Source organism: Cavenderia fasciculata (assembly GCF_000203815.1).
Source record: "Cavenderia fasciculata unplaced genomic scaffold Scf_ET2XIPL01CNAVH-3, whole genome shotgun sequence".
Taxonomy (NCBI): domain Eukaryota; phylum Evosea; class Eumycetozoa; order Acytosteliales; family Cavenderiaceae; genus Cavenderia; species Cavenderia fasciculata.
In genome coordinates, this window is record NW_004457723.1 from 1482778 (window position 1) to 1496649 (window position 13872).

Consider the following 13872-nt stretch of genomic DNA (forward strand, 5'->3'; position numbering starts at 1 on the left):
AAGTAGCAGTAGTAGTTATAATGACAACAATCCTTTCTCTTTCGTGTTTGGGTGTAGCAGGAGTATTACGACCAATACTAATACCAATACAAAAATGAACAACCCTAACAACATATATATATCATCAACATCATCAATATTAACAAACAATAATAATAATAATAACTATACTCACAAAAGATTATATCATTCAAACAATACATTGTACAGCGATCAACATACACCAAAGAAAGGAAGTTTTAGAATCACGGTAGAATCAAAAGATGAGGCTCGATCTTTATACCTCAGTTATGTTGCAATGACTGGTATTACAATTGCCGTTGCGATGCTTGCCTATAAAACGTATCAAGATAAACGTAGGTTAACCAAATCAAACTATAATAATTGAAATCAATGGTGGTAGATATAATGATGATAAGATAAGATAGGATAAGATCGGAATGGAATCTCACTCTCTAGATCACAATAAAACCGCCTTATAGTGGTAAAAGTAACCCCAAAAGGATCTCTCTCTGTCTTCATTATGGAGTGGGGGTTGTCATGATCAAGAAGAAAGAGATTCGACTCGAGATTAATCAACCATCAATCATTTATCTTATCTATACAACTAGAGATATATAACCAACCAACTCCATATAGAGACATCGAACACGACACCAACAACAACAACTTACACTTACACTTCTTTTTTTTTTAGAGAGTTCCGATGCACTGGTCGATTATATGGAAAATTTGGATCAAGAAGAATACGAAAGACTCGTCAAGTTCTTTGGTGAACATATCAAGGGTGACAGGGAAAAGTTACCATTATTAAAAGAGTATGTTGAAAATATTCGCAAGAATAGAAAAAGGATAGAATAATAGATCTATAGATGGATCGGATTGGATTGAATTGAATTGAATGTGGTGTGGAATGGTGAATGGATGTACGGATGAACCGAACTATTTTTGAATGGATTTTGGCTATCAATGGATAATAGTAGTAGACAGACAAACAAACAAACAGACAGACAGATCCTGATCCATAAATAAACACGCTTAATGATGTTGCTGGTATAGCAATGAACCAACAACAACAAACAAAAGAATGAAGATCGGAGAGATTTTAATGTTGATTACTTGTGATATAAATAGAATAATCAATCAAACACCAAATAATAATAATAATAATAATAATAATAATAATAATAATAATAATAATAATAATAATAACCCACTCACACTCTCTCTATCTCCTCTTCCCCCCCTCTCTCTTCCTATTCACTACTTTCTATGATGTGTGTTTCAATCAATCAATCAATTTTTATTCAGCAGTCCCTTCAATCAAACAATCAAGCAAAAAAAGAGAGAGTAGGAGGTTTTGAGTCATTTAAAGAAAAAAGGGAACAACAACAACAAAGAGTCCTTTATAATTAGTTTTCTGTTTTAGTTGTTGTTCATTCATTCAATCGACAATCTAGATTAATCAATAAATCGCGGGGCAGCGCCCGAAAACAAATAATTTCACAACAACAGGCATTCTTGCAATTTAATTTAAATCGAAAGAATTTCAACTTAACTTTAAAGGCGTCGTCACACACATCACGCATCCTTTCACAACTATTCATATCATAGTATAGAAATAAATTTTACAGCAAGCAGAAGAAGAAAAGAGTAAGAGTATTTTGAAAGAAATTATAATTAATGTAAGTTTGTAAAAAAAAAAATAAACATCCCTTTTTTTTTTTAAAGAGGTTTGTGTTGCGAGAGGGAGTAATATTACTTTCACTATCACCAACACATAAATACATATAATAATAATAATAATAATAATAATAGCGCGGTTATTAATAGCATTCAGAGTTGCAGTATAGTAGTCATATATATATATCTCTCTACATTTAAATAATAATAATAATAATCATATTCATCATTCATAAACATATATCGATCGCAATAGTCGTTTAAATCAAATATTATACTTATCATCATAAATATATAAATATATATATCTATCATTTAGTTTAATTTACAATACTAGGAAAGAGATAGATAGATAGAGAGTTGTTGAGTAAAGGAAAGAGTCGGAGGAGGAACAACCAAGTAGGTAGAGTTGGTCTACTTTGTTGCTGCTTCTTCTGACAAAAGAAGAGAGAGAGAGAGAGAGAGAAAGTAGATAGATAAGATAGATAGAGAAGATAGATAGACGGACGAGATCGATCGATCAATTGATTGATACGGAAAGAGAGAGATGGGTAACTTGATAGGAGTGAGTAGAAATCCTCCAAGTTTAACAGAGTTACTTTTGTTACACGATCTGCGAGTATCGACGTCTCCCAAGGCGTTCACGACAACAACGACAACGACAACTACGACTACGACGACAACCACGACGAGTAGTAGCAGCAGTAGCAGCTCATCTTCATCGAGTTGTAGTAGTAGCAGTAGCAGTAGCAAGCAACAGGCATCATCGTCATCGTCATCCCCTTCATCATCGTCATCGTCACCGGCATCATCCAATATTACGTCATCGGCATCATCTCCAGATACACAGAACCATCATCACCATCACCATTACTTTAAATCACAACAACCAACCGTCGAATTATTTGCCAGTTATCTCTTTATGTGGCGTGCACACGTTGATACCAGCGATCCACTATTTACACAGTTTGATATCGTCGACCTGCACACCTTTAAACAATTCAACAACAATGAATGTTATATAGTTTTACATGTTATCAATAACAATGAAATTCAAAGACAACAACAACAAGGTATCCAACAACCACCGGTACAACCACAACCACAAACAGGAACAGGTTTATTTAATCAATTAAATAATATTGTTTTTCAACAACAACAACAACAACAACAACAACAACAACAACAACAACAACAACAACAACAACAACAACAACAGGATACATCTTCACTTAAAGAAGTCATTGTTTCAGCTCAATCAGAGCTTACGCCAAGAGGATTGTCATGTCCTGCCGATGTCAATTCCCTCGATCCAATTTCTCATTTTGAAACTGAAGAAGTAAGTAGTAGTAGAAGCCATTAGACATATCACTCTATTGTACCATTTATTGACATTATCATAATTTGTTTGTAGATTTCTCATGACGTTTATATATGGAATGGAAAGAATTCATTACCGATTACCAAAGCATTATGTTTTGCAAAGGGATTTGAATTGGTAAAGGCATTAAAGTTTAGCGAAACATTTATCAACAAGAACCTTGTGTTTAAGAGCAAGGAGGGATACATCGATCAGTCAAACGCACCCGATTCAAATTTCTCCTCGTCGTCCTCGTCGTCGGCGTCCTCCTTGTCAACATCACCAATTGCCACCTCTGTCATTGCACAGTCCAATTCATCGAATTCATCCAACACTTCTTCAACCAACACTTCAACCAACACTTCAACAACCAACAACAATGTAAATAATACAATTTGGAAGATACCAACTTCCTCTAGCCTTTTAATCCAACGTTTATTCCTGACTCATTCGTCGTCATCTTCATCGTCATCATCATCGATGATGATTTCATCTACAGCAACCAATAATAATAACAACAACAATAATATTAATAATAATAATAATGATAGTATGCTAGAATCCAGCCATTTTTCTCCACTCTCTTCATATTTTATTGATGATGTTACACAGAATCTTTTCAACACTAATCAACCGAATAATAATAATAATAATAACAACACCAATAATAACACTTTTAATAGTATTCATCTTTTTAAACAAATTCTACGAAAGAATTACCCAAGCCTTTTCAGACCTTCATTGCCATCATCTGTCATTGCCACCTCTGCATCCTCATCCATTCTATCGATTGGTTCCATGTTTGGAGGCAAGTTCCCTGCAAGCATTGAAATGGGTCATTTGGACAAGATCATTGAAAATAACAACACATCTCAAAAACAACAAAATATATCGTCGTCGTCCAATAGTTTTCCAAGTTTACCTACTTTTAACCCAAGATATGAGGTTTTAAAAAAGTTGTCGTCATTATCCAATGCTGCGACACCCGCAACTAGAGCAAGGTCATCGTCATCACCATCACGCCCTTGTGTGCCTAAACTACCGATGCACAAGGTGAGGAATATCCCAGTACTCGATATTCCCACTCTATCCAGTATGGCAATGACTCCAAGTCCACCTTCATCATCTTCATCGTCTTCATCTACAAGTAGCAGTAGTAGTATTTGTAGTAATAATAGTAGTATACATAGTAATCATAGTAATCACAGTAGTCATAGTAATAATAATAATAATAATATATCAGTTTTAACCTCCTCATTAACTTTAAATGATCATGTAAATCCAATCAATAATCTTAATCTAAATAATTTAAATCTCAACAACAATGGTAATAATAATATAAATAGTAGTAATAATAATCCAACTATGATTAAAAATCATAAAATATCAAATTTAAATATTAACAAACAGAATTCAATGTCATCGATACCATTGGTTCCTGGATTAAATATACCATCATCGGTGGCATTAAAATTGCCTAGTCTCTCTAGACTATCGAGTCTTTCATCGGCAATGGAACCTCCACCAACCGCTCGAAAGTCAATGAGCGAAATGTCAACCAAGGAAATCATAGATTACTACGACCCAATCCTCAACAAAATCACAGAACATCTTTATTTGGGAAGTAGAATACCGGCAAGCAACAGCAAGGTGCTCAAGGAAAATGGAGTTTCACATATTCTAAACTGTGCTGGCATGGTGTGCACAAATCATTTCCCCGAAGAGTTTGTATATAAAACACTATACATTAGTGATGGTAACGGAGAGGATATCACTTGTTTCTTTTATGAAGTATTGGACTTTATTCAAGATGCAATCGATCGTGGTGGCAAGGTTTTCATTCACTGTCATCAAGGTATCTCTAGAAGTAGCGCTTTTGTTATCCTTCATCTAATGTATAAAAATAATTGGGAATTTAATTATGCTTTTGATTATACAAAAGAAAGAAGAGCAATTTCAAATCCAAATCCAGGTAAGAAAGAAAAAAAAAAAAAAAAAAGAAAAAACAATTTATTTATTTAATTTTTATTTATTTTTAGGATTTACTGGACAATTATTATTATGGAGAAAGAATTCAAAAGAAGGATGGAAAGAACCAAAATTATATAGAATGGTTCAATTGGTAGGGAACAAGGTAGTTGCCAAGGTTTCAAAGATAACCTATTTGTCGTTGGATTCGAGATGCTGTTTTATTCTAAAGGTTGACAATTGTATCTATTTGTGGGTCGGTGAACAATGTTTTGGAACAACAGGTGAGGCCTATATAGAAGGAGCACGCATGGCAATCTCAAGACTACAAAGATACGAACGTGCATCGATCAGCATCAAGGAGATCAAACAGGGACAGGAAGACCTTGAATTTTGGCAACTCTTGGGGGGAGAAGGCGTTGGTATTGGCGACGACTATGAAAGAGATCTCATCAGACAACAGCAACAACAACGACTCTTGCTCTCACACAATGTAAATAGTAGCTCTCAGAGCATCGGTGAAAAATCTTATCTGTATAGACTTTTGGATGGAGATCAATGGGATTTATACGATGTTTTTGACGTGGACGATCTCGAAGATGATGGACTCTTTATCTTGAAATCCAAAAGCGAAAACATATTATATGTTTGGATTGGTAAAGATCTTAGTTTTTCGTCTTCATCATCGGAATCCAAAGAAACGATTGGTCTACGTATGGCCAATCGTTTTATCAACCAGAATCCATCGTCTTTTGTCGAAATGAAATCTGCCATTACCATCTCTGTCATCACTTCAGCTTCTCAAGAAACTGATGAATTTTTAGATAATTTCTAAAAACAAAATAAAACAAACCAATAAAACATATTTATTTTTTCTCCCCTAACCTTTTTTTTGATGATAAATAATAATTTAATTTATTAATACAGGATCGTATTTGTATACATTTAAATGATTAATTATTTTTGATCCAATGATGGGTTTGTTTTGGGCTTTGAAGTTGCAATGTTCACATCCTTCATTAGATATTGAGCCAAATTTGCTAGGTTCCTAAATTAAATTAGAATTAATATTATTTAAATTGATTGATTGATTGATATGTTACCATACCGTTTAATTTGTTCAATTTCATTTATATCAGTTGTAGAGTTTAATTTTTCTGCTTCATTTGATATCTCTTTTGCTATTTCTTGGATACTTTATTAAATAGTTAAAAAGAGAGATTGATTGAATTAATAATCCAAGTCTTGTCTTTTTATTTTATATATTTTTTTTCTATTTTTTTTTCATACGATGTCCAAGTTCTAATTAAAGATTCCTCTCTTGTAACGGGCGGAGAAGAATCCATATACAGGAGCAAGGCAGGGAGCAAACTATCTTTCAAAAAGCAAATGATCCATTTGTTTGAACATGTTGTTCTATAGAAAGCTTAAGGAAATTCTAAAATCGAAAGAGCTGCTTTTAGAATTATTTAAAGAAAAAAAAAATCGGCCTTGTTTGCGGTCATAGAAAAAAAGGAGGGTAGCAAGGAAGCATCCCATAGATGGATTAGATTCCAAAAGTTAACATGGTTTGCAAGGTTGACACTACGGTTCTGACAAAACAACGTGAGACGTGGTGGCCAAATTGACTTTTAAAGAAATTATAACAATTGTACCCAAATGTGCCAATGACCTTGTTAAAACTCTTTAAACTAAACGAGCGATCGATCTTTTCTAGATTGGTTTCTAGAGAGACAAAAACACAGAGTTGTCAAAAAAAAAACATTTCAAATATCGGCAGGTCTTCTGTTTTTTTGATCGATCGCACCACATGCGACTAGTGATCCAAGGACTTGTGGGGCTCAAAAAAGACAAAAGTTTTTGGTATGCTCAAGACGAACCGGCCACCTCCCAAACTCATCCCACCACGCAACGCACACACATTTAAATTTAGAGCTTATTGTCCTCCCTCCACCTCTTTTGAGAATGGCTACGAAGGTGTTGTTGGAGTAACACCCCAATTGGGAATATCGATTTTATTGTTTTGGTGCGTATTGTATCAGTACACACCTTTCACAACCCTTTACGATAAAGGTAACATTGCCAATGTCTTTGGTTTTACGTTGTATTTCAAAATTTTTAATCTCTTGGTCTATTTAATTAAAATTGTAAGAGGAAGAGGAGGAGGAGGGTTAGAGAACTATAGATCAGATAAAACCATCGCGATGGTGTAATGCTACACAAAGAATAATAATTACCGTAATTTTTTTTGTCAATTTCGCGTCCATCCTTGAACCATCGTAAATTTCGGTGTCTTTGAATAAAGGTAACAAACTTTTCGTATCCTCCTCCAACTCGAACTATAGAATAATTAGGGGGGGTGATAGAGATGATTAGTATAGTATAAAAAGAAAACCCTCTTTTTCGATTAATTTATCCAAAATCGCCAGAGTTGCTAATGCCACGTCTTGTACATACCGACTAGCTCTCCACTATGAAGTTTGAGGTTAATTTTAGTATTGCTGACTCGATAGTCGCCATTTTTGGCATCGATTTTTTGAACTGTCGTCGGTACTGTGTACAATCGCCTCTGTTGTTCATCCTTGAGGGGTGAATGATTCAAAAGTATTTTATCGATAGTATTGTTTGGGTGCCATGCTTTGGATGGTGAGGTCTTTCTTGGCGACGATTTATCTGGGTCTTCCAAAATATAATTCTTACCATCCTCCATACTAAATTGCTCTAAAAGGTTGTCGCTATCTTGCAACACATTAACCATTCTAGAATCCTCTTCTTCTTCTTCTTTTGTTGAACTTGAACTTGACCAATGACGTGATACATATTTTTCATTTTCATCAACATAATCCATATGGTCTTCATCAGTCATGAATGGATTGGCACTAAATAAAGGTGACATTGTTTCTTCCTTTGTTGTATATTTTGAATAAGATAAAGATGAAGAAGAACCAGTAAAGGATTTATCATCTTTTAAAGGTGTTTGGTAAGAGCGATAACTGTACTGTTGTGATGATCCCTCATTATTTTCTACAATTTCCTCTTCTTCAATTTCTTGTTCAATTTCCTCTTCTTCCTCAATTTCCTCTTCGTGTTCAATTTCCTCCTCTTGTAATTCCTCTTCTTCCTCCTCCTCCTCCTCCTCCTCTATTTGTTCTTCTCGTTGATCATAATCTTCAGTATCTGGTTGTTCTTTTTGGTTAATTTCCTCCTCTTCTTGTTCATGCTCTTCAATTTCTGGTTGTTCTTCTTGTTCTTCTTGTTCTTGATTTGTTTCAATTTCTTTATCCAAAGATTGACTCTTTAGAGTTGATAATAAAGAATCCCTTTTATCTTGGAATTCCTGTCTAATTGGATTTTTTAAAGTTGTTGACCCATTTAAATCATCGACGCTTAGACTTGATAGAGGTGGAGGTTTATAAGTTGATTGATAAATACTACTTGTTGGTTGTAATTTTTGTGAAGATAATGGAGCTTGTTGTTGTTGCGGTTGATGTGAATAAAAAAATGATGATGATCTTTGTTGTTTACTTGGAGTCAATGCTTCTATTGTCTCTTTTGATAAAGGAACTCTTGGTGAATCTTGAATGACAATATGAACTTTACTCAATCTTTCCTTCATATCATCGTTTTCCTCTAATAGTTGTGCAATTCTATCGTTGAGTTGTTGAATCTCGCTTTTCGTTTCTTCTTGTTGACTGATATGTTTTGTTTCTATATCTTTGATATGATTCTTTAGTTGTGTTTCACTAGATCGGAATTGTTGGACTTGGTGTTGTAGAGTAGACTGGTTTCTTGATAATTGGTCTATTTCCTTTTTATAAAATGTTTCATTGTATTCATAGGTATCCAATGACTCTCGAATATCCTCTAATTGTTTGTTGGTAAGAAGTACTTTGTCCTTGTACTGTTCATTTCTGACAATCTCTTGATCCTTTAATTTTCTTAGCTCATTACCAAGAGCTTCACATTCCTCTTTTGATTGGAATAATTCATCGCGTACCAATTGTAGATCCTGTGTCTTTTGATCCTTTTCCATTACAAGTGTATCAATCTCTGTATTTAACAAAGCAATATCAGATTCCATCTTTTGTTTATCTTCATAATATAGTTCTTCTTTAGCTTGTTCAATGGCTTGATCAACACGTCCTTGTGACGCATCCTCTAAATCTTGTATTTTATGATAGAGTATTGTCAATTCTTCCAATAGTACAAATGCCTTGCCTTGACTAGTTACTTGATCAGCCATTAACCTCTTGGCTTGTTCCATTGTCAATATTTGTTCACTACTCTCTTTTGATTCAATGTCAAAATTGAGGTGTTCCAATTTAGTGTCAATTGTTTGGTTGATTGATTCAACGTGTTGTTCCAACTCTATAAATAATTCAGTGTCTACTCCACGACTCTCTAATTCTCTACCATACTCTTCTATCTTGTGCAATAGGGTTTGTCGTTCATGTGCCAATTGTCGACTGTCTTTTTGAGCTTGTTCACAAGCATAATGTATCTCGTTTACACTAGACTCTAATACTTTTTTTTGACCTTCGACCAATCGCAATAAATCCTTTAGTTGGATGACTTGATCATTCAACTCCTTCTGAGTCTCTTTGATTTCACTCTCTACCAATGTCTTTTTAAATTGAACTTCTTCTCTTTCTCTTGATATACTCTCGTCGTTGAATATACTATTAATAGTCCGACTTCTATCATTACTATTTGTTGATCTTTTGAGATGTTCAAATTCATCCTCTAATATATTAACCTCTGTCTTTAATAATTGCATCTCTCTATTATAATCTCCACTAGGGTAGACATTATATTCAACTATTGTTCTTTTACCAGTTGGTGAAATGTAAGAGTGGTCCAAAGAAGATCCCCTTCTAGATGATGATGTTGATGATGACGTTGTTGTTGTCCTGTGCATTGTTGACATGGGTGTAACATTAAATGTCGCCGTTGGTCCAGTTGGGATTGGTGATCTATAATGTTTACCATCTGGTGTTGAGTAAATTACATTATTACCATTACTATGACCATTACTATGTTGTTGATGAGATGATGATGACGATGATCGACGTAGTAATGGAGGTGTAGATATAGGTGGCTTTTGATCACTAACTGGTCCACCACCAACTGAAGAATTACATTTTTGACAAACTTGTTGTTGTTGATGTTGATGATGTTCATCATGCTAAATATTAAATCAAATCAATCGATTATTAGTATTCTCTCATTAAAGCTATAGATTAATCATCATATGTTATACATACAACTACACAAGTACAATTTGCAGGGACTAATCTCCAACGTCTTGGTGTTTGTTTTGTTGAACCAACAGTTGGTTTGATAGGAGTTAAAGGTGAATCGATAAAAGGGGATGGTGACTCTGATTGATGTGGTGGAAACAATGCATCTCTGACCTCTATATCATCAGGTATGACCTCTTCCAATACAACCTCGCTAGGTGATAATGGTGGTACTACAATGTTGTTGGGATAATATGATGATCGAGGCGATGGTGAACCTGGCTTTATTTTGCCATATGTTGTAGTAGTTGGTGTTGTCCTTGTACTATAGTCACTTCTATCTTGTTGTTGTTGAAAGAATGATGATGATGATGATGATGATGATGGGGGAGTTGAATAATGAGTAGTAGGCAGCATCGTGACGGATGGGGTAATTAATAAATAAAAATTGCCTCCTACCCTATAATACAAGTTATTGATATATCTAACTATCTATCTTTTTACCTATCTCTATCGCCCTCTCTTACTAATGTAAAGTGAATAAATGAATCGATCGAGTGATCGGTAATTAATTAAGAATGCAATGCAATGTTTTAGATAGACTGATTTCAGATCAGATTGATTGGAGGTTTCCACCAAAAAATCGAAAACAAACTATTGTGCAAACTCATGACAGTTTTGGGTTTGCAGTTGCAAAAGGTATGTATGTATATATTGTAATAATTAATATATTAATTTATTTATTATTTTATTAGGACTTTGAAAATAAAACATAAGTCAAAGTTATAATACCTTCTAATATATAAATTGGAATGAATCTAGAGAAAATAAATAAAATCAATTTAAATGGAATTAATAAATGATTATTATTATTATTATTTAATTATGATAATTATGTTTTTCATTGTATAACAACATACATTATATAAAGGGGATAGTGATGATGATGATTAGAAGATTCTAAACTATGACATAAAAGAATCATCGAGATGAAAAATGGTGCCATTGCAATAAAACAGAGTAGAGGGACGATTGCGTGTCCAACTCTCGACTTGTACTCCATAAACAAATCTAATCTTTGTATCTTTTTCAACATTAGAATGACCAATGGATAGAATATTAATGCTAAATCACTAATAAATAATGGAATGAAAATATAATACCAACTAACATTTAAATCATTATTTATCTAAATTTAAAAAAAAGAAAAGAAAAAAGAAAAGAAAAAAGAAAAGAACTATTAATATCATGATTGAAATATATTCTTTTTGTTTTATATTTACCTTTTTATATAATAATATAACAAATATAAATATAAGAGAATTAATAAAAATCATAAATATTTGATCAAATATACATCTAGTGTTGTTGATACGATGTGGATAAAAGAATGGAAAGAAGAATAATGCTACACATAGAATGAGTAATGGTACAAATACACCACCCCAACTGACCAGCGCACCATCACTCAACTTGACAATAATCAAGATTAAAAAGGTGACAATCGTCAATATCGGAGTGAAAAAGAACAATCGATCCATATGATCCGCATCCCAAAGTGGTTCGAAAAATAGTAACTTTACAAATGATGGTACTCTTCTTTCTTGAATGATTCCAAGTTCATCAACATAATCATAATTATTCTAATAATAAATAAATAAATAAATAAATAAATAAATAATATAATTGTATTAATACTATTTGTTGAGTTTGAGTTTATGTTTATGTTTGTGATTTCCATTTACTTACTTTATATTTAAAATATTCATAAGTTATTGGAGCACCAACAGCAAGATAAACAATTGGAAGTAATGGTGTAAATATGGTAGCCCAAGGCCACTCGATTACACCTTCACATTGTAGAGGTAAAAGGATAGAGAAAAAGATGATGCATGCCAACCATAGGATATCGTACCATGGTTCAGCATAGAATGCGTATTTCATCAACTTGGCACTACTCTCTATATTTTGTTGGTATTTTGTGACACGTGCCATTTCCATGTGTCTCAACTCTGATGATTGATGTGCTTTTACCTCTGCTTTAAATCGTTCAACGTAATAGGTTCTTTCTCGAAGTGGATGGTTTTTGACTGTACCTCCTCCACCACCTTCTTCCATTTCCAATCCACCTTTCCTTCTTCTGCTGTGATGATGACTACTATGATGACCATGTCCATCATCTTCATCAAAATCACCTCTATATCTTTTATGTTTCTTTAAGTTCTTATTATACAATGATTGTGGTGATGTTAATTCCCATTGTTTTAATACATCTCTCCATAATGATGCATCATATGATATCTAGATAAATAAATAACAAAATTAAATTAAATAATCTATATATATTCAAACTCTTTTGTTTGTTTGTTTTGTTTGAATGACATACTTTATAAAACCTTGAACAAACAGTAGCAGCTCTTCCTAAATGAGCAGGGTCTAGATAGCCATAGATACGAGCCAATAACTCATCAGGAATCCAATCAATTGGAGACATTATATAGTCATCATCAACTTCTATCTCTTCATCATCATCATCCTCTAAATTTGGTTGTCCATTTGAACTTATATTATTATTATTATTACTACTACCGCTACTGTTATTATTATTACTATTACTATTAGTATTATTTAGTCTAAAGAATCTTTTATAATTAAATCTTTTCTTTTTCTTGTGATTATTATTATTAGTATTATTAATATTTGATGATGTTACAACAATATCAGTTATTGTATTTATATTATTATTATCTTGTTGTTGTTGTTGTTCATTTTGTTTATTATTATTGTTATTGTTATTATTGTCAACCTTTCTCTTGATCACAAATAAATCATCATCTTCATCATCTGACATATCTTTCTTTTCCTACTCCTCTCTCTCTCTCTTTCCTTTCTTCCTATCTCTCTCTTTCTTTCTTGATTATAATTTTTTTTAATCCAACATAAACAAACCAACTAGTATCACCACCCTCCTCATCAAAACAATATTAATATTATTATTATTTTTATGTGTTTTATTTTTAGATTTTTGATCACGATGATGACCATTCAAAGTTTTTGATTCATAGATCAAAGTTTAATCAATTTTAGAGATCGACAGGACTTGTATCCACAAATATTTTAATTAAACAGCCCACCTTTCTTTGATTCATCAATGACCGACCAGGCAGAGAGAGAGAGAGAGGGACAAAGAGGTGGTTGGGTTGGGTTGATGAGGTTAGTTGGCAGTTGCAATGAATTCTCAACTCAACTCATCATCAATTCGAATATCGTTCATCCATCTTTCTTTACTTTTGAGAGATTTAATTTAATTTAATTTTATATATTCTTTTCTTCACACTACTTTCTTTCTTTTTTTTAACGATCGTTGTTTAAACGCACCCCTCTTCTCTCTCTCTCTGCCTTCACCATTGAGCAACGTTCACGAGAATAATTTTAATTTTTTTTAATTTTTTTGTTTTTTTCAACCAACCTCTCCCCCAGCTCTCTCACGTTCATAACAGAAATCAAGTGGCGTTCGTTCTTTTACAAGCAAAAAAGTTTTTATAATTTGTTAAAGAGAGAGTAGAGATATCAGGATCTTAGTATTTATATATTATTTATCCCTTATTCCTTCCCTTCCTT

General features: G+C 33.2%; 4 protein-coding genes across 4 annotated transcripts; 2 read left to right on the forward strand and 2 right to left on the reverse strand.

Moving 5' to 3' along the window:
• Window positions 1-94: 94 nt before the first annotated feature.
• On the forward strand, window positions 95-1756 carry DFA_07424 (uncharacterized protein; the record flags this gene model as incomplete). The annotated part of the gene is made up of 3 exons (XM_004367227.1): window positions 95-356; window positions 698-818; window positions 1732-1756. 3 exons carry the CDS (start codon window positions 95-97, stop codon window positions 1754-1756), a joined length of 408 nt encoding a protein of 135 aa, XP_004367284.1.
• Window positions 1757-2230: 474 nt separating this feature from the next.
• On the forward strand, window positions 2231-5846 carry mkpA (MAP kinase phosphatase; the record flags this gene model as incomplete). Its single annotated transcript, XM_004367228.1, has 3 exons — window positions 2231-3022; window positions 3098-5015; window positions 5083-5846. 3 exons carry the CDS (start codon window positions 2231-2233, stop codon window positions 5844-5846), a joined length of 3474 nt encoding a protein of 1157 aa, XP_004367285.1.
• Window positions 5847-5968: 122 nt separating this feature from the next.
• Window positions 5969-6357, reverse strand: DFA_07426 (uncharacterized protein; the record flags this gene model as incomplete). The annotated part of the gene is made up of 3 exons (XM_004367229.1): window positions 5969-6059; window positions 6120-6206; window positions 6302-6357. 3 exons carry the CDS (start codon window positions 6355-6357, stop codon window positions 5969-5971), a joined length of 234 nt encoding a protein of 77 aa, XP_004367286.1.
• Window positions 6358-6557: 200 nt separating this feature from the next.
• Window positions 6558-13102, reverse strand: DFA_07427 (uncharacterized protein; the record flags this gene model as incomplete). Its single annotated transcript, XM_004367230.1, has 11 exons — window positions 6558-6639; window positions 7061-7142; window positions 7249-7350; window positions 7469-10196; window positions 10276-10711; window positions 10756-10777; window positions 11044-11069; window positions 11319-11440; window positions 11535-11894; window positions 12001-12552; window positions 12638-13102. 11 exons carry the CDS (start codon window positions 13100-13102, stop codon window positions 6558-6560), a joined length of 4977 nt encoding a protein of 1658 aa, XP_004367287.1.
• Between the last annotated feature and the right edge of the window lie 770 nt (window positions 13103-13872).